The 19,013-nt window shown below is 40.3% G+C and overlaps 1 protein-coding gene across 5 annotated transcripts in view; it reads left to right on the top strand.

Annotated features, from left to right (window-relative positions):
- Positions 1-15,568, top strand: part of FAM120C (family with sequence similarity 120 member C) — a 143,272-nt gene extending 127,704 nt beyond the window's left edge. Inside the window, exons 13-17 of one of the 5 annotated variants that reach the window (XM_061136922.1) lie at positions 1,139-1,340; positions 6,537-6,675; positions 7,058-7,115; positions 8,547-8,598; positions 10,646-10,785. In XM_061136922.1, the coding sequence (XP_060992905.1) occupies positions 1,139-1,340; positions 6,537-6,675; positions 7,058-7,115; positions 8,547-8,591 (444 nt within the window). In that variant the 3' untranslated portion in view covers positions 8,592-8,598; positions 10,646-10,785. The other 4 variants (XM_061136923.1, XM_061136921.1, XM_061136924.1 and 1 more) reach the window with 4 other exon arrangements.
- Positions 15,569-19,013: the final 3,445 nt, after the last annotated feature.

Genomic DNA, 19,013 nt, shown 5'->3' with positions numbered 1-19,013 from the left:
GGAAGGAGGTAGCAGAAGTGGGAGAATGTGTCTGACCTTAACCTAACTTGGTCAAGGATGGTCCCAAAGCCCCAGGGTCTATGTACATGTTACAAAATCATGTTGGGAAGAGTTTTGGTGGCAGTGTTTTGTTTTGTTTTGTTTTAATAATGGGCTTCAAGTTTTCATATTCCTTTTTTTTTTGCTCTGAGTTATTTTTTCCCCATGGAATGAATGCTCAGATATACTATATACCTTTCCCCTCATTCTTAGAATTTCATTTCACTTACTTACAAAAACTAAGTCATTTTTTCAAATGATATTTTTTGTAAAGAAACTAGTTTGGAAATAGAAGTGGGTAGTAAAATAGATGGCAGAGTAAAAGCAGGGGATACTTTTTGCAATAAAGACTTGGGAAAGATGAAAGAAGGCAAGGGAAAGGAGCCCTTACTTTCTTCTTTGTCCATTTGTGCGGAATAAGCTGAGATTAGAGACGAGGCCAGCAAACTACAGAAAGATTTTTTTTAATTTGAATTTTTATTCCAATAAAACTTTTTGAAACATGGCCACATTCATTCATTCACATATTGTCCACGACTGCTTTCATACTACAATGGCAGAGTCAGGTAGCTGTGACAGAAACAGTATGGCCTACAAAACCTATCCGGCCCTTTTCAGAACAAGTTTGCTGACCTCTTGACTAGAGGCATGGACTTCTCCTGGATAGAGGTTGTGGTCTCTGATCCTGAGTATGAGGGAGAAGGTTAAAAGGGTTTGTATGTGTCAAGTTTTGTTCTCTCTTTACGTAATTCTATTACCTCCCCCTTAAAAAATAACCTAGCCTATTGCTGGCTGTGTGATTGGCCATTACTAAATACTCTTTGTTGTATTTGTCTTTCTTGACCTAATCAAGGTGCTTCATAAGCCCTTGGTCAGAACTTAGTATGATGGTATTTTGGCATCATGCAAAGAGTAGGAGCTTTGGTGTCAGGCAGGCTTCCCTGAGTATGTTACCTTGAGCCATTTAACTCCAAGCCATGATTCTGTTCGTGGGAATAGACTTGTGAGTTTGTACATAGACCACCCAATACTGTGCCTGAAACATAGGAGAAGTTTTAAAAATTGCAGCTGCTATTATTACTCTGTTCCTCATTTGAAGACTGACCTGGCAACCAAAGTGGAGAAGATGAGACAGAGCATACTTGAAGGAGTCAACATGAACCATCCACCACTGCCTTCTCTACTTCCATCACCTACCTTTGTGCCTCCCATGGTGCCCTCTCTCTACCCTGTTTCACTTTATCCCCGAGCCATGGGCCCAATGCCACCTCCCCCTCAAGGAAGGAGCAGGGGGTTTGCAGGTCAGTACCTAAAAATAAGGTGTTTGTCAGTGTCAATCTATTTCATAATAACCCATCCAGTAATTATTGCCAGTTACAGAATCAGCAGTTTCATATACATCTTATCTCACTTACCATCTGTGCTGTAGTGTGGTTTGAAGAGTAGCTTATTGAAATGGAGGGGTGTAGCCTGGGGAAGAAAGCCCACTGACTTCCCAGACTACTCTCCATGGAAGTGATTAGTCCCTAAGGTTTTGACTTATGAAGTAACTGATGTAGAAACCAAGAGTCACAGTTTACTTTTGAGAACTGCAGTTCATGTGAACTGGGTCTTCATGGTTGCTGGTTAGCTCACTCATTCCCCATAGACAGGTGTACACAGGAGCTTGCAGGAAGAGCAGTGGGAAGTCAGTAAATGACTAGTGTCAGCAAACAACCATAGCTTGATATACCCATTTCTACTCTGAGAGTAGATCTAACACATTTCCAGAAGCATAGAGAGAAATAAGTCACAGTCTGTACCCTCTCTGGGATTGCGTTTTAGTGAGGAAAGCAAATACATACACACACATGTGGATCCACATATACATATACTGGGTTAGCCAAAAAGTTCCTTCATTTTTAAAGTTAAAATAAAAGGGTCTTTTCATTTTCACCATGAACTTCATTGAACAAGGTATTCATCGTTTTGTCCCATTACCTTCTGCCATTTTTCAGGCAACTCCATAATTCCATCTTCCCAAAACTTTTTTTTTTTTTTTTGCAAAGAATAGTTCCAGGTGTCTTTGATAGTCTTCCAAGGAATTGAAATTTTTTCCATTAAGAAAATTTTGTAAAGACTAAAATAAATGGAAATCTGAAGGTACAGTGTCTGGTGAATACAGTGGATGAATCAGAACTTCCCAGCCAAGCTGTAACAGTTGTTGCCTGATCATCAAAGAAACATATAGTCTTGCACTATCCTGATGGAAGATTTTGCATTTTCTGTTGACTAATTCTGGATGCTTTTTATTGGGTGCTGCTTTCAGTTGGTCTAACTGGGAGCAGTACTTGTTGGAATTAATCGTTTGGTTTCCCAGAAGGAGTTCATAATAGAAGACACCCTTCCAATCCCACCATATATACAACGTCACCTTTTTCAGATGAAGACTGAACTTTGATGTGGTTGATGGTGGTTCATTTCACTTACTGCATGATCTCTTCCATTCCACAGTATTGTCCAGTATCCACTTTTAATTATCCATCACAATGAAACGTTTTCATTACGTTTAAGTAGAGAATCATAAGCAGAATTATAGTCAAGAAGGTTTCCCCTTAACTTATGTGGAACCCTAACATCAAAGCGATGAACATAACCAAGCTGGTGCAAATGATTTTCGACATTTGATTTAAATATTTTGAGTATATTGGCTATCTCTCACATGGTGTAACATTGACTATTCTCAATTAATGTCTCCATTTGATCCCAATCAACTTCAAGTGGTCCACCTGACTCTGGCGCATTGTTCAGTGAGAAATCTCTAGTACAAAACTTCTTAAACCACTTCTGATGTGTTCGATGAGTCACAGCACTTTGTCCATACACTGCACAAATCTTTTTTTTTTTTTTTTGCATTTCAGTTGTGTTTTTACCTTTCTTTTTTAAATAAATGCACGCTGATATGACAGCTGTCACAATACAATCTAACAAAATTGTTTCAAATGAAGTTAAAGACAACTAAGCACTACTAGAGCCATCTTACAGGAAAAAATAAACCTTTTGACCAACACAATATATACACACACATGTATGTATAAATTATGGTGATATCTGAACTGTGGCTTAATGACAAACAAACATTCTTGCTTAGGTAGGTCAGGTACTGATCCTGATAATTGGTGAAGCAATATTTTAATGGGGCATTTTAACATGAAATGTCAAGATTCTGTGATCGGGTGAGAGTGGTATGGTTGAAGTGTTTGTTGTGTATTGCTCATCACTTTAAAAATAGTAAAGCTTGGAAGTCGAAATTTGTCTTAAGTTAAGGGTCACAAAATTCAGCATGGATGTTTTAGTTCAAGGATGTGCCTAGGTGAGCAGTGTAAATGTCTGCTCAGTTAGTTCACTCAGGCAATGACTAGGTCTCACAAACCAGGGAGCCAGCCCTTCATTCCATCCTTTGAAGATGTTTTTACAGATGCCTGCTCTCATTCTTTTTTTTTTTTTTCTTTTCAAGTGTGCTTTTTTTTTTTTTTTTTTTTTTAGTTGGAGGCTAATTACTTCACAACATTTCAGTGGGTTTTGTCATACATTGATATGAATCAGCCATAGATTTACACGTATTCCCCATCCCGATCCCCCCTCCCACCTCCCTCTCCACCCGATTCCTCTGGGTCTTCCCAGTGCACCAGGCCAGAGCACTTGTCTCATGCATCCCACCTGGGCTGGTGATCTGTTTCACCATAGATAGTATACATGCTGTTCTTTTGAAACATCCCACCCTCACCTTCTCCCACAGAGTTCAAAAGTCTGTTCTGTATTTCTGTGTCTCTTTTTCTGTTTTGCATATAGGGTTATCGTTACCATCTTTCTAAATTCCATATATATGTGTTAGTATGCTGTAATGTTCTTTATCTTTCTGGCTTACTTCACTCTGTATAAGGGGCTCCAGTTTCATCCATCTCATTAGGACTGGTTCAAATGAATTCTTTTTAATGGCTGAGTAATATTCCATGGTGTATATGTACCACAGCTTCCTTATCCATTCATCTGCTAATGGGCATCTAGGTTGCTTCCATGTCCTGGCTATTATAAACAGTGCTGTGATGAACATTGGGGTGCACGTGTCTCTTTCAGATCTGGTTTCCTTGGTGTGTATGCCCAGAAATGGGATTGCTCAGTCATATGGCAGTTCTATTTCCAGTTTTTTAAGGAATCTCCACACTGTTCTCCATAGTGGCTGTACTAGTTTGCATTCCCACCAACAGTGTAAGAGGGTTCCCTTTTCTCCACACCCTCTCCAGCATTTATTGCTTGTAGACTTTTGGAGAGCAGCCATTACACGCCAGTCAGGATGGCTGCTATCCAAAAGTCTGCTCTCATTCTTTACATGCTGATTTTATTGTGTCTCAGAAGATAGCTTTAATTAAGGCCAAGTTCTCAGAAGGTCCTCACCATTGTCCCAGCTCCCAGTGATAAAACCTAGTCTCCAATTCCTGGTGGCCCCCAAATGCAAGTCTTTCTTGCCCTCTTAGGATTGGCTAGTCACCTAGTTCCTTAGACTCCCATTTTTATATAAATGAGGGGCTCTTTGCTAACAACCTGCTAAGTGAGTGAAGAGTTATTAATATTTGGGTTTTTTCTATAAAATAAAGTTAAAGGCTTACTAGCATTCTCTGTTTTATGAAAGCTTTCTTTTGTGCCAAATTGCAGACCTGTACTCTGCTTGTGAGTTCACACACAGAGTTGGAATTTTCTGTTTTAAGATGATATCATGCTATCTTGTCTTTAATTGGTTCTGGTTTTCAACTGTTGCTATCCTTACTTTGTAATCATAAATCACTGTTAGTTTGTTGTTGTTCAGTCGCTAAGTTGTGTCCAGCTCTTTGCAACCCCATGAATTGCAGCACACCAGACTTCCCTGTCCTTCACTGTCCCCCAGAGTTTGCTCAAACTCATGTCCATTGAGTCAGTGATGCCATCCAACCATCTCATTCTGTCTCCCCTTCTTCTGCCCTCAATCTTTCCCAGCATCAGGGTCTTTTCCAATGAGTTAGCTGTTCGCATCAGGTGGCCAGAGTATTGGAGCTTCAGCATCGGTCTTTCCAATGAATATTCAGGACTGATTTCCTTTAGGATTGACTGGTTGGATCTCCTGGCTGTCCAAAAGACCCTCAAGAGTCTTCTCCAGCACAATTCGAAAGCATCAATTCTTCATTAAACTGTTAGTTTAGTTTCATTATTTTTCGTTCTGTTTGGTTATTTGACTAATCCTCCAGTGTGTAGTGACATGCATTTGAATCAAAAGTAGTTTTGGTCTGTTACATGAGGATGTATAAATTTATGTATCAGTTCAGTTCAGTTCAGTTGCTCAGTCGTGTCCGACTGTTTGCCACCCCATGGACTACAGCATGCCAAGCCTCTCTGTAAATCACCAACACCCGGAGTTTACTCAAACTCATGTCCATTGAGTCAGTGATGCCATCCAACCATCTCATCCTCTGTCGCCCCTTCTCCTCCCGCCTTTAATCTTTCCCAGCATCAGGGTCTTTTCAAATGAGTTGGTTCTTTGCATCAGGTGGCCAAAGTATTGGAGTTTCAGCTTCAACATCAGTCCTTCCAATGAATATTGAGGACTGATTTCCTTTAGGATGGACTGGTTGGATCTCCTTGCGGTCCAAGGGACTCTCAAGAGTCTTCTCCAACACCACAGTTCAAAAGCATCAATTCTTCGGCGCTCAGCTTTCTTTATAGTCCAGCTCTCACATCCATACATGACTACTGGAAAAACCATAGCTTTGACTAGATGGACCTTTGTTGGCAAAGTAACGTCTCTGCTTTTTAATATCCTGTCTACGTTGGTCATAACTTTTCTCCCAAGTAGTAAGCATCTTTTAATTTCATGGTTGCAGTCACCATCTGCAGTGATTTGGGAGCCCCAAAAAATAAAGTATTCCACTGTTTCCACTGTTTCTCCATCTATTTGCCATGAAGTGATGGGACTGGATGCCATGATCTTTGTTTTCTGAATGTTGAGCTTTAAGACAACTTTTTCACTCTCCTCTTTCACTTTCATCAAGAAGCTCTTTAATTCTTCACTCTCTGCCATAAGGGTGGTGTTATCTGCATATCTGAGGTTGTTGATATTTCTCCTGGAAATACATGTGTACATGAAATAAATTCATTTCCTGCTTTAAAAAGGTAGTTTTGGCCTATAATTTTCCAATATCTAGATCTTAAGACCTCATTCTCTCTCCACAAATATTGAATGCCTACAGTGTATAGGCTCTGTAGTTGAAAAATGAATCTGGCACACCCCACTTGCTAAAGTGGATGCATGTAGATTTTCAACCCCTTCTGAAATTTGCTTCCACCATGACCCTTTGTTGTTATCACAGTCTTTTTATCGTAGAGAAATGGAAAAATACATAGAGTAGGTGGGCTGTGGATCTTTTTTTCCACCTCTTATCCTACCTTGCACTTGCCATTCACTGCTGCCATTGTTCCTCTCTTTCTAGGACTCCATCCAATCCCACCCCAAGGAGGAAAACTGGAGATCGCTGGGATGGTTGTGGGCCAGTGGGCTGGCAGCAGATCCTCCAGGGGGCGAGGCTCCTTTGGCATGCAAGTGGTTTCTGTCGGTGGGCCAGGAAAGGGGTATGTGTTTGAACAGGTTGGTATAAGCTAGTATCAATTAAGGTGCTCTTGGGAAAATGCCCAGCTATTGAACCCTTTTATTAAGGTAAGCGGCATGAACTAACTTTGCATTTTTAAAGCCAGTTTTCAGTTGAGTTCAGTAAACATATAGTAAATGCCCTGCCTTGAAACAGTTTTTGCCCTAGAGGAGGACTTGGGACATGGGACAATTCAGTATAACGTAGAAGTGACAGAGATTTACACTGGTAACACAGAGGAGAGGCATCTAACCTAAGAGGGTCAAACTTGCTAGTGGAGGTGAGTAGTTAATTAAGTGAAAATGGAAGTGTGGGCTTTATGTGTTCCTCATGATCACTTTCCCCTCCCCCTCCACTTTCTAAAGGCATGGAAAAGAACAGACTGGTAGAGGAGCCAAAGGACACAAAAAAGGAAATAAACAAGTAAGTACCTTTTTGAGATGATCTCCCTCTTCTTGTTTTTGTTTTTGTTTGCAAGAGATCAGATCAGGCATGGAAACCTGGGAGCTTTCATAGCTTCTCCCAGCATTTGATTTCATCTGCCTACTCTCTAGCAGTCTGTTGAGGGTTACCTGCCCAGGCTGTTCCCACAGGGCTGCAGAGTGTTATCCTTTTCCCTGAGTGAGGCCACAAAATAGAAACCTGGTACTGTGTCCTAAAGACCTACATTTAGCAAAGCATTACTACATGAACCATAAAGAGGCCAACGTGAAATTAACAGTGGGATTCCAACAGCACACCTCAGTTTCTGTGTTGCTACCAGAGATGCTTAGAAAATTGGACTTTTGCCTTTACTGATGATGGGAAAGGAGGAGGCACTGCCATTCTGCTTATTCTTGATGGTTCAGAATGGTCTGAAACTCAGTGGTCTTCAAATTCACTGGTCCCCCTCCCCCTGTAGAGATCCAAAATCTTGTACTGGCTTCAGACTGCTGGGCTCCTCGTAGCATAGTAACTATCATTTCTCAAGTGCCTGCTTTCTCCAAAGCACCCTACTAGACATTTTACATGTGGTTTCTAATCCTCACAAAGGTCATTGATGAGACCATACTGCAAGGCAATTTTATCATCAGTCCTCAATTCCAGCTCAGCTCTCATATATACAGCCAGCCCTCATTGCATCCTTGTTACTCCCATTTTCTAATTTTTTCTCAAGGAATACAAATTTGCTTTAGTGTTATTTTGAGTCCAACATGAAACTACAGTGATAAGTCCCCTACACAACATATTTTGTAATGTACTCCAAAGCCAGAAAGCAGTGACTTTGGGTTTTTCCAAAGCTTCTCAGCTTTTTCCAGAAACTGCTCAGTAAGGGAAAAGGGATTGCACTGTGCAGGAAAACAGATCACTCAGGTAGCCTCCCATAAGGTAATACCCTATAAGATAGTCCTCTCATAAGGTTGGAGAAGGGAATGGCAACCCACTCCAGTATTCTTGTCTGGAAAATCCCATGGACAGAGGAGCCTGGTGGGCTACAGTCCATAGGGTCACAAAGAGTCGAACACAACTGAGCACACGTATACATACACGAGGTAGTACAGCCTTGATGAATTCACCAGGGACTGATCAGTAGACATGCATACAGCCTAAAAAACTTGATATCTTAAAAAAAAAACTTGATATCTTTGGTACAATCATAGTGGATCCATCTTCCAGTGGTTGGCTCACATTAACCAACATCACAGAAATAGCTTTGTGGATATGGCTAAAGGAGTGGGGGAGGGGATGAGAAGGGAGAAAGTGAAAGGTAAAGTACTAATTTACAGTGGAAAGAAATAATTATCACAATATGTTGTATACTTTTTCCTAGTCCCTCTTATAAATACATGTATTTATTATTTCCATTTTAAACAGGAGAAAACTGAGGCTCAGAAGAATGAAGCATCTTGCCAAAAATGACCATCAAGTTAGTATTAGAGTTGGCATTCTAGCTTGAGCTGACTGATTCCAAAACCCTGTACTGTGCTAATTCTGATACAGTGTAACAACTGTAATTGTTAGACAAGATTCAGACCTAGGCCTTGCCTGACTCTTGTATGCATGCTCTTAACCATGTCTAATCAGAGCTTTCTTTCTCTAAGAGCAAGCTGCCAAGGAGGCCATGGTATCAGAAGTTGGCCTGAGGGTGTGGAATCAGAACAGTAATATTAGCTAGCAATTATTGAGTTCTTACAGCATGCTGGACACCACCATGCTTTACATGGTGTGTGTCATTGAATCCTTATATGAACCTATGAAATAGATAATATTATTCTCTATGGTTTATGGATTCTATTTGATATCTAGTTAATATATACTATTCAGTTCAGTCACTCAGTTGTGTCAGACTCTGCAACCCCATGGACTGCATGCAGCACGCCAGGCTTCCCTGTGCATTACCAACTCCTGGAGCTTACTCAAACTCATGTCCATCGAGTCGGTGATACCATCCAACCATCTCATCCTCTGTCATATACTGTTATTCTCTTCTAGATGGGGAAACTAGGGGGGAAAAAGGGATAATGGATGATCTTAAATTCCTCTTAGTTAAGATTTCTTGGGGTACTGTTATCTACTCTAGAGATAGCCTGGCCAAGGAAATCCTTACATTGACTTTGTTTGTAGCTAAGGCATCTTCCCATCTGAGATAATTAACTGTTCCAGTTTATTAAATCTTCCATTACAGTCCTATCTTCATGAGATTATTCCTAGGTCAGTGGAGTTTTGTGTATTCTCAAATTCATCAGTCCCTTATTTGTTACATTTTTATTTCTTTGTTGACTCACATGGCTAATTCCTTCCATTACTAGTTTCATCTTATCTTCAGGTTCTTGAGAAGCACTTCACAGTAACCTCTATGTTGTATAGGTATTGGAGACAAATGATCTAGCTTTGAATCTGGCAGTGCCACTTACCAGTTTTGTAACTTTGGGCAAGTTACTTACCCTCTCTCTGCCCTAGTTCCCTCATCTGTAAAAATGGAAGGATTGGCATCTACCTCAGAATTATTCTGAGTGTTAAATGAGATAATACATGTGAAGTATTTAACATAGAACCTGGTACATGGGAAGTGCTCAACAAAATTAGTAGTTATTATCTATAATGACCACCTATTCAGTGGGCATTAGGTTTCCATTATGTATTGCGTCAGTGGAAAGAACAATGTCTTTGGGATCAAACAGACTTGATGCAAGTCTGAGCTTGCCAATGACCTTGAGCAAGTCATTTTACTTTTTTGAGCCTCATTTGTCTTTCTTATCTGTGAAACCAGCATCAGAATACCTGGCATGCCCAACCACTTAATAATCAGAAACTCTTATTATTCCTAATAATACTCATTGGGAGCCAGTACTGCACTTCAAGGACATGCAGTTCATGACTAGCATTTCAGGAGCAGTTACCATTGCTGAAACTAAAACCAAGTGATTGTTTCTAGTTATGAAAGATTCTGTGAAATATTGCACATAGATCTTATTGTTCGTTTTCTTTTCCTTTCATTTACAAACCCAGCTGTCGATATTGGACGGCGTTGCATGGAAGTTAAGAGAATAAACTTGAGAGGCTGACTGACCCGGAGTGGAATCCTGGCCCCACTACTTTCTACTTATATCTCCTTGAGCAAGTTACTTTAATCTTTTTGAGCCTCAGCTTCCTCATCTGTAAATGGGATGTCATAATATCTACCATATCAGGTCCCTTTTGGCATTTGAAAAAATACATTGTAAAACTTGGTAAATAGCAGCTGGGCCGTTATTGTGTTGTTGTCATTGCCATTAGATTCGAGTTAGATCCTTTTGTTGTCACCCCAAGTTCTCCAGACAGTGTCAGAGTGTACTAGGTGCTAACAAACGTTGGGCTTTCTGGTGTTTTTGAAGAACTGAAGCAGTTTCCACAGGCTAGCTTATCAACATGCTTGGGAAGGATCAGCCAGTTTTGGGATTACCATTCCTACTGACTATCTCTGTTTTTGACAGAGCTTTTCAGATGGAGTTTCTAAATCCCTGGAGCCTCAACAAGGTCGGTCTCGCTCACAGGTAGATGGAAACAGTGGCACATTGATCAAGGAAGAGAAGAATGATCATCTTCCACCTCCATCACAGTGTGCCTTATCCAGAGACAGCAGTGTGTGTAATAACGGTAACCGGTACTTCCCCGGGAAGAATGGCGAGAAGAGCCGCTTACAAGAGCAAAAGCTAGGAACTGTGACACAACAGAAAGAGGAGTAACAAGCAAGAAGATGGCTTCAGCAGATCAGGAAGAGGGGAAAACCTATACTTCTCTGATTTTAGGCCTAAGTTAGAGGAAGACATGAAATGCTTACCCTAGTTTTGTTCAGGATTTTGATGGGGGTGTTCTTTCATATCCATCTTTTCCCCTTCCCTGTCTTTTTCTGGGCTTCCAGACTCAGCAGTCTGTTTCTAGAGAAGCTCTGATCAAATATGAATGGCAACAAGACTAGTTCCTATTCTCAAATTGAATATATAGTGCCAATATTCTCTTTACCTCCCCTGGGAGGCCATTAAGGCACAGACTATTAGGTATCATCACGTAACAGACTATTGGGTATCATCACGTAAGGACCTACAGAAAAGGTCTAGCTTTGGTTTTCTGAGTCTTTATTATGATGTTCATTTACAAAACCCATGGGATGGTGGATATAGCTACCTATGGCTTCCTAACTTGGTTTTTTCTTTATGAACTGGTAGGGCCTTCGTATATAATCAGTATCCACATCCTTCTAACTCTTTTCCCCATTCACCTATGCCAGGGATTTGTACTGCCGCCTCTAGCTCTGGCCTGACAATCAGATAGGTAGATGTTTTCAGGGAAGTGAGGTAGTATTGGTTATTTTATTTTTTTATTCTTTTTTTTAATTTTATACACTTAAAATAACTACAATGGCCTTTGTACTGGGGGATTCAAGTGAGTCGAAAAAGTACTGGGCAGATTTTTCCTGCCTCTGAACTAAAGCATTATTTGTAAAATAGAAGATGTGGTGCAGTTCACCCACTCCCTGCTTCCCACTCCCTGCAAGGGTGGGAATCAATGTAATGAAATGATGTTCTAAAGGGAACTCAAAAGACTCTGTGTGTGTGTGTGTGTGTGTGTGTGTGTGTGTGTGTGTGTGTGTGTCTGTGTGTATGTCTGTGTCTGTGTACGGATGTTTGGGTGGATGTATATATGAATGTGTGTATCTATATGCATACACATACCCTTTATATAAAGAGACAGATCTATTTATCTATACATATTTTATATATATATATTAATATATGTGTATGTATGTATATATAAATATATATATGTTGTATATATATATTTATATACATGCACACACATACATGATGATGTCCCAGAAGATTTACTGAATTTCCCAGAAATGCTTCCACTGCTATGGAGTGGTGGGTTTCAGAAGACCACATTTTAAAAATCCTTACTAAGTCATAGCCCATCACAATTACGAGAAGATGGGCTTCTCTAAGCAGACAAAAAGTACTTTCCAGAGATTGCCTGTTCAGAACAACAAACAGTTGGGTTGTCACAAGCTTAATCTTGATCAGAGTCCTCACATCCCCTATCGTAAAAACAGGAGGTTGGAGTAGGATTGGGAAGAGTTGGGCGTTTTCTTATGAAGGAGCAGCCAGCCTGGTTGGGAAAGAGAAAGGGGATGGAAGGTAATTACCAGGGCTTGCAGCCAGTTTGGGGAAATCTCATCTGAAACTCTAGGATCAAACTGGCCTTAGGCTAGAATTGATTGCCATGAATCCCTGAAGGAGAGCAGGTAGGGAAGTGTGAGGAAACCGACAATTTGATTTTACATGCCTAGATTGTTTCATTTATTCATTGACATTTTGACTACTGGATCTTTTCATTTGCTTTGCAAGGAAGACTTCAGAGGACTCTGGCCTGGGCCAACAGGGGTGTTCTATGAAAAGTTCCCGGCCCCCAAGTAAGATCAGAATCTGCCCAGGACAAAGAATATGTTCCTCTTTGCGAGAGATACTCTTGAGACAGCCTTGCACTTCCAGTTTCCCTCCTCAGCAGCCTTAAGTATGACGGACGGGAACATGGCTTGCAACAGATTAGCATGTGTCTTCATTCAGGAATTGAGGCTTCTAGCCTCATACACCTCCTTTTGGGCTTTATAATATTCTTGCCCAAGACGTACCATTTCTACAGGAACACAACTGACTAGACTTCTAGCAGGGTCCTCTCTCTTTTTAAAAAACCTCACACACCTTAACCCAGAGCAGGTCCTTGGTGACATTTTTCCAGACAACCAGAAAGCTGTTTGCTTACTGCCCACTTACAATGAGTGTATCATCATGAAAGATTGAAGATGCCTCAGACTGTTTTATCCTAGTCTGGCCCAGTTTAAGAGAACCCACAGTTTGCAGAGGTGGGGAGGTCTAGAATGCCTCTTCCCTTACCCAGACACTTCTTACATAAACCAGAGCAGGATGACAAGAATGCATACCCAGGCAAATGTAACCAATAATAAAGTGTACAAAAGCTTCCTCTATGGAATTGGCTCCCCTAGTTTTCCCCGCTCTTCTCCTAGCTTGCCCAATCTTTTACAACATCTTGACGGCTAGGACTTCTGTGTCCAGCAAGAGAAGGATTTAGTAGCGAACTTACATGACTTGGAAATTTTTTTCTGGAACCACAGAGGGAGGAGTCCTTTGGAGCTCTAAAAGTAACCAGAATCACCGAGCTGTGTTAACTAGCTAGCTAGCTCCATTTTCTATTAGGAAGAACTTGGAGTTATATGGAAACGTATTTTCTTCAGTTGCTGTTTCTGTGAATCTTGAATCTATTTGATATGATCAAATGACAGTATTGTTAACTCTCACAGCATTAAGAAGATTTATTATTTAGTAGGCATTCACTGTGAGAAGTAAAACTACTGTTTGACAGGGATGATTCCAGTTTGCCAAAAGGCTTGCTTTTCTCCCTTCCACACACCTCTACTTTCTCCTAGCCTGGCCCAGGATGAAACAAGTGACTCACTTCCAGCTTCGATTTTTATTTAGTTTCAGAATTTTGGATTTGCAAGGTTACAAGAAAGAACTATAAAGGGTCATAGTCCTATATTTTATCTGCCAAGACATACAATTTAGAAGTCAGAAAGACTAAGGTTTATCACTGAAAGATTAACTTTTTCTAGTTTCAAGATCAACTTTTTCTAATTTCTTTCAAATTAGGGAACTGAGTCTGCTCTTTGTTGTGAGTACCACTTGAAGAGACTGTCATCCTTCATTTGAGGTTCAATTTCTGACTATGATGTGGCCTTTCTTGAACAAAGTCATACATCATTTAGGAACCCCCAGAAATGACCCCTTTACTTTGTAGGGCCATAAGCAAAAGCACCCTGGATATATACAGCCACAGATCCTCAAGGACTTGCAGTTCTTGATTTCTGCTGGTGTATCTTGGGGTCAGCCTATAACTCCCACCTTTATTCAGTAGCCAGTCTAGTCTGGACCAGGCCTGATAAACTTCTGCTCACTTGTACCATTTTCATTCTAAGCCAGTAGGACTTTGGGTAGACTTTAAAACCCAAGACATGGCACTTGCTTTGGCTAGTGACATTTGATTTTTGTCTGCATCTTGATTTCCTGGCATCGTTGGCCAAGTCACATTAACTTGTTTTAATCACTGAGAAAAACAGTCATGTAAGGCATTAGAGAGGGTGGTTAAGAAGGGGCGTGGGGAATGAATGTTTATGTAGGGTAGAAAGAATGTGGAATTAACTGCTTGGCTATAGAGATCCAGTCCACTGGAACCTTAGAAGGCTTCTGTAAGCATGTCAGTGCTACCCTTTCAACATTTAAGACTCCCCACCCCACATCAAAATGACAGTACAAGTAGACCACAGTTTAAAATAGCTAGTTAATTCTACTAAGGTTTAATCATTCTACTTGTTCAGTTCCTAATGCATATTTCCCAAATATGCTTGGGGTTTTGGGGGGTAAGTTCCCACTGTTCTATTGTGTGTCACCCTATATTTTTCTCCCTCTTGTGACTTTGGCACCTTCTTTTATTTGACTTTCCATTTTCTTTTCCCTTAGCTTATTGCTATAGTCTGCTGGTGCAGGTATTCAGTGTACCTATTCCCCTATTACTGCTAATTATCTTCAGGATTGTCAGAGGTTATTTTGCTGTTCTAAGAAAAGAACTTCATTTTTTTTTTTTTACAAAACATTTTTTCCAAGGTAAAAGCAAAATAAAATACCCCCTGTGCTAGGGTGCCCACTGCAGCTTTTGACATTGCCCTTGTACTTTTTTATAGATGCTCTCTTTGTCCGTGTTGGTAGTAACTGATGACTAGTGGATTTTCATGTAAATGAAACAAATTACACATTTCAGTTTTTATTAATCTTTCATAACCCTGCCAAAGCTGATGACTTAATTTTAGTTACTTCCCAGAAGACACTTCCTCATCCACCTTTTATTTTATTCTATTCTATTTCTAGAATAACATACTAGGTAAAGAAACTTTAACTACAAGGATTCATTGATTTTTAGTGCTCCCTGAAATAAATGATGTTATTGACAAAAGTAAAATCTTTCATTGTTTTTTCCTGTGTTAATATCTCTTCTCCTGTGCTCTTGACAGTGTGTTTAGTGGATGGATAATATGTATTTCTCTTCCAAATTCCCTGCCTTTTTTGGCCCACCTCACCACAAAAGCTCCATAGTTTATTAATGTAAGTTTGAATGGATGCTTCTTAGGGGAAACTGCAGGAGTTAAGGAAAGTGTTTCAGAAAGGAATGAAAATGTCTCAGGAGTTGTTCTGTGATGGAAATTGGTCTGGTGTTCTGTTAATGCTGATGGAAAGAAACTTACAGTGCTTAATAAAAGTCTATTCTTTTAGTTAAAAAATGTGAAATAATTTTGGGTGTGTGAAATTTAATTTCTTCTCCCATTTCTGGACTTTTTTCTGTAAATGGAGGATATACTTGTCTCAATTCAGAAGTGTTACACAAAGACTTAAGAATCTGTTTGTAGTTGAACATTAGGGCATGAGAGCCAGTACAAGAATCATTAAAAGGAAGGGCATATATAGTTTCCTACTGAACTTCTTTATTTGGATGTTCTAAAGGCACCTTTGACTTCACATTTCCAAACTAAGCCTATCTTCTCTTCCAAAGCCTGCTTCTCTCCATGAGTGACACTACCTTCTACTCAATTGTCTATACCACAAACCAACCTGGGAGTTATCCTTGATGCATGCCTTTCCCTCATTTCTCAAGTCCAGTTTGTGACAAGATCTGTTGGTAACACTCAGCCATCTTTCTTTTTATCACAACTGTCTCTTTCATCTCCCTACTTGCTGTGGCTTAGTTCAGGCCTCCTTATGTCTCACCTGAATTGTTGTAGTTGCTCCTCTGCCTTATTCCTAACCAGGCAACTGTGAGCAAATTTTGTGTCTACGTGTATGTATCTTTTCCGAGTGAAAGGGTGCGTACCTTTTTCAGTTGCTTTAAGAAGTCTTAAGAAGTTAAAAACAACTGCTTTAATACATCACGCTTATCAGCTTCCAGAGAAATCTGTCCGAACATGCTACATGCCTGCTTCCATGGTGCCTTCATGATCTGGCAGCCTCATTTCCTGCCACCCCAACTTACTCTAGCTACACTAAAGCGCATTCTACACATTACACTGTTAATATCCATTTCTTCTCATTTGCTTATATCATTTCCTAGAATCCCTCTCTCTTCTTGTCTCCGGTACAGTGTCAACTTTTCCCTCCAGATTCAGCTCATGTCTTTTTGGTTCTTTTCCCAATCCCTTACTGGGGATCCCTGTACAGACTCACCACAGCCAGTCCCTGTAGCACTTCACTGCATCTCTGCCACTAGACTAAACTTGAACAATTTTGTTTTGGCATCTGCCACCATGCATGCACTTAGAAATGTTTGATGACTAAATTAAGGACAGCTAAAACATGTTTGAAAATGTTCTATGGTGCAAAACAGATTGTAGATTTTTGAGGCAGAGGATGTGTTGGTGGCAAAATGCAGAAAGATTAAATATGAAGGTTCATCACTGAATGCTATTCATTTAAGTGTGCTTTTAAATGGGGCTCTTAAAAAAAAACAGAACAGAGTCCTGACTTCCCTGGTGGTTCAGTGGTAAAGAATCTACCAGTCAATGCAGGACATAGATTCCATCCCTGATCCAGGAAGATCCCACATGCTACAGAGCAACTAAGCTCATGCGCCACAACTATTGAGCCTGTGCTCTAGAGCCTGCGAGCCGCAACTACTGAAGCTCATGTACCCTAGAGCCAGTACTCCACAACAAGAGAGACCACCGCAATGAGAAGCCTGCACACCTCAACTAGAGAGTAGCCCCTGCTCAACCACAACTAGAGAAAAGCTTGCACAGCAGTGAAGACCCAGCACAGCCAAAAATAAAAATAAAATTTAAAAGAGTTAAAAAAATTTTAAAAAGAGTTCTGAGTCATCTATGAGCAATAGACTGATGCTTAAAGCAGAATCTGAAGCCGGGACTCTAGAGTAGATTCTTACCTTACTGCTTCTGCTGAGTATTGCTAGCTAGGCTTGACCTCTGTGACTGCTCTGTGCCCTGTGTGTACAGGTTGCAGAAGGAAACAGCTGAGCCTAAAGGCAAGCATTAGAGGTTACTGAAGTTTGTAAACACTTTGCCTTAAATGAAAACTCATTTGTAAAACTTTGTTTTATAGTTGGTTCATTATGGCTATAGATGTTTTTTCCTAACCTTTGCTCTCTAGGTGTTGGGTCTCAGAATTTGATAGTGGAAACCTTGATAATCTGTTCATCTTTTAAACCTTGCTAATAAAGATGAATAAATGTTCACATGGACATCAACTAATCTAATCAGACGGACCAAAGAGGTCACTTTTCAGAACCTATTTTCATATCTAAACTGAGTCACTGCAGACTAACATAGAGCTCACCCTTTTCCAAAAAAAAAAAAAAAAAAAAAAAAAAAACCTACTATCTCTACAATACTTTTAGGGTTTGACATCATTGGGAAGGCACAGTGCAATTTAAGAAATTTAAGAAATAGATTGTTACATCTATCATGGCTGGAAGAGTACTTATTCATATAGTGATACATGTGCCTTTCCTTTTTCACTAGTTTCATATTCCTAGGCTTTCCTTTTGTTTTTGTGGTACTTATAAGGAAAACAGGCAGAATCTGATAAGAAAGTTCTAGTCAGTTGAAGAGACTTTAAAATCAGTAAGTTTCTTGCTGTCATAGGATGAGCAAATGAGGGATCAACTGCAGAAACTGGACATTCAAAATACCTCTCCTAAAAACCAGTCCCACAATCCTATTTTGGCAGAGTATGTGAAGAGGAGACCCAATTTCTAAATGAAGAAACTTTGCCTTTTCTCTCTCATGTTGAAAAGCTGACATACAATGTAGGTGATACTCTGTCCCTTAACTGTGCCTTTTTTTGACTTTGTATATGTTGAAAGAGATAATATCTTTTGAGGAACATGTGTCAAGCAGGAACCTTGGCATGGATTTGATTTCAGTTGTTTTAAGGCTTAATGAAATGCCTTTATTAGCTTTCCAAACTTTTTTTATATATGAATACAACAGACTGAGGAGCTGGATCTTCTGCTATACTCACGTGCCTAAAGCTATCATTACTGTCTTGGACAAAGTGGCAAAAGATAACATAAAATCTTTGTTGTGAATTAGTCAGTAGGGTCTGACACATGCTAACAAGGTTCCTGACTAGTGCCTCAGTTTTTCAGCACCTTAAGCATGATAAGGGCTTCCCTGGTGGCTCAGACAGTAAAGCATCTGACTGCAATACAGGAGACCCGGGTTCGATCCCTGGGTCGGGAAGATCCCCTGGAGAAGGAAATGGCAACCCACTCCAGTACTCTTGCCTGGAGAATTCCATGGACGAAGAAGCCTGGTAGGCTACAGTCCATGGGATCTCACAGAGTCAGACATGACTGAGCAACTTCACTTCACTTCACTTCACTTCAAGCATGATAAAATTCAGTCAACAATAAAGTGAGTGTTTCAACTAGAGAAAAGAATTTGATAGTGGGAAATCTTTGCATTTGGCCTTTAAAAGTTACTGTTAACTGAGGACCTATTAGGTGCCAAGCATAGTACTAGGCTTCTCAGGTGATACTAGTGGTAAAGAACATGCCTGCCAATGTAGGAGACATAAGAGACGTGGATTCAATCCCTGGGTTGGGAAGATCCCCTGGAGGAGGGCATGGTAACCCACTCCAGTATTCTTGCCTGGTGAATCCAATGGACAGAAGATCCTGGTGGGCTACAGTCCATGGGGTTGCAGAGTCAGACACTACTAAAGT

This window comes from Dama dama, chromosome X (genome assembly GCF_033118175.1).
Source record: "Dama dama isolate Ldn47 chromosome X, ASM3311817v1, whole genome shotgun sequence".
Classification (NCBI taxonomy): domain Eukaryota; kingdom Metazoa; phylum Chordata; class Mammalia; order Artiodactyla; family Cervidae; genus Dama; species Dama dama.
The sequence above is the reverse complement of the archived record's forward strand: the minus strand, read 5'-3'. Positions and strand labels throughout refer to the sequence as shown.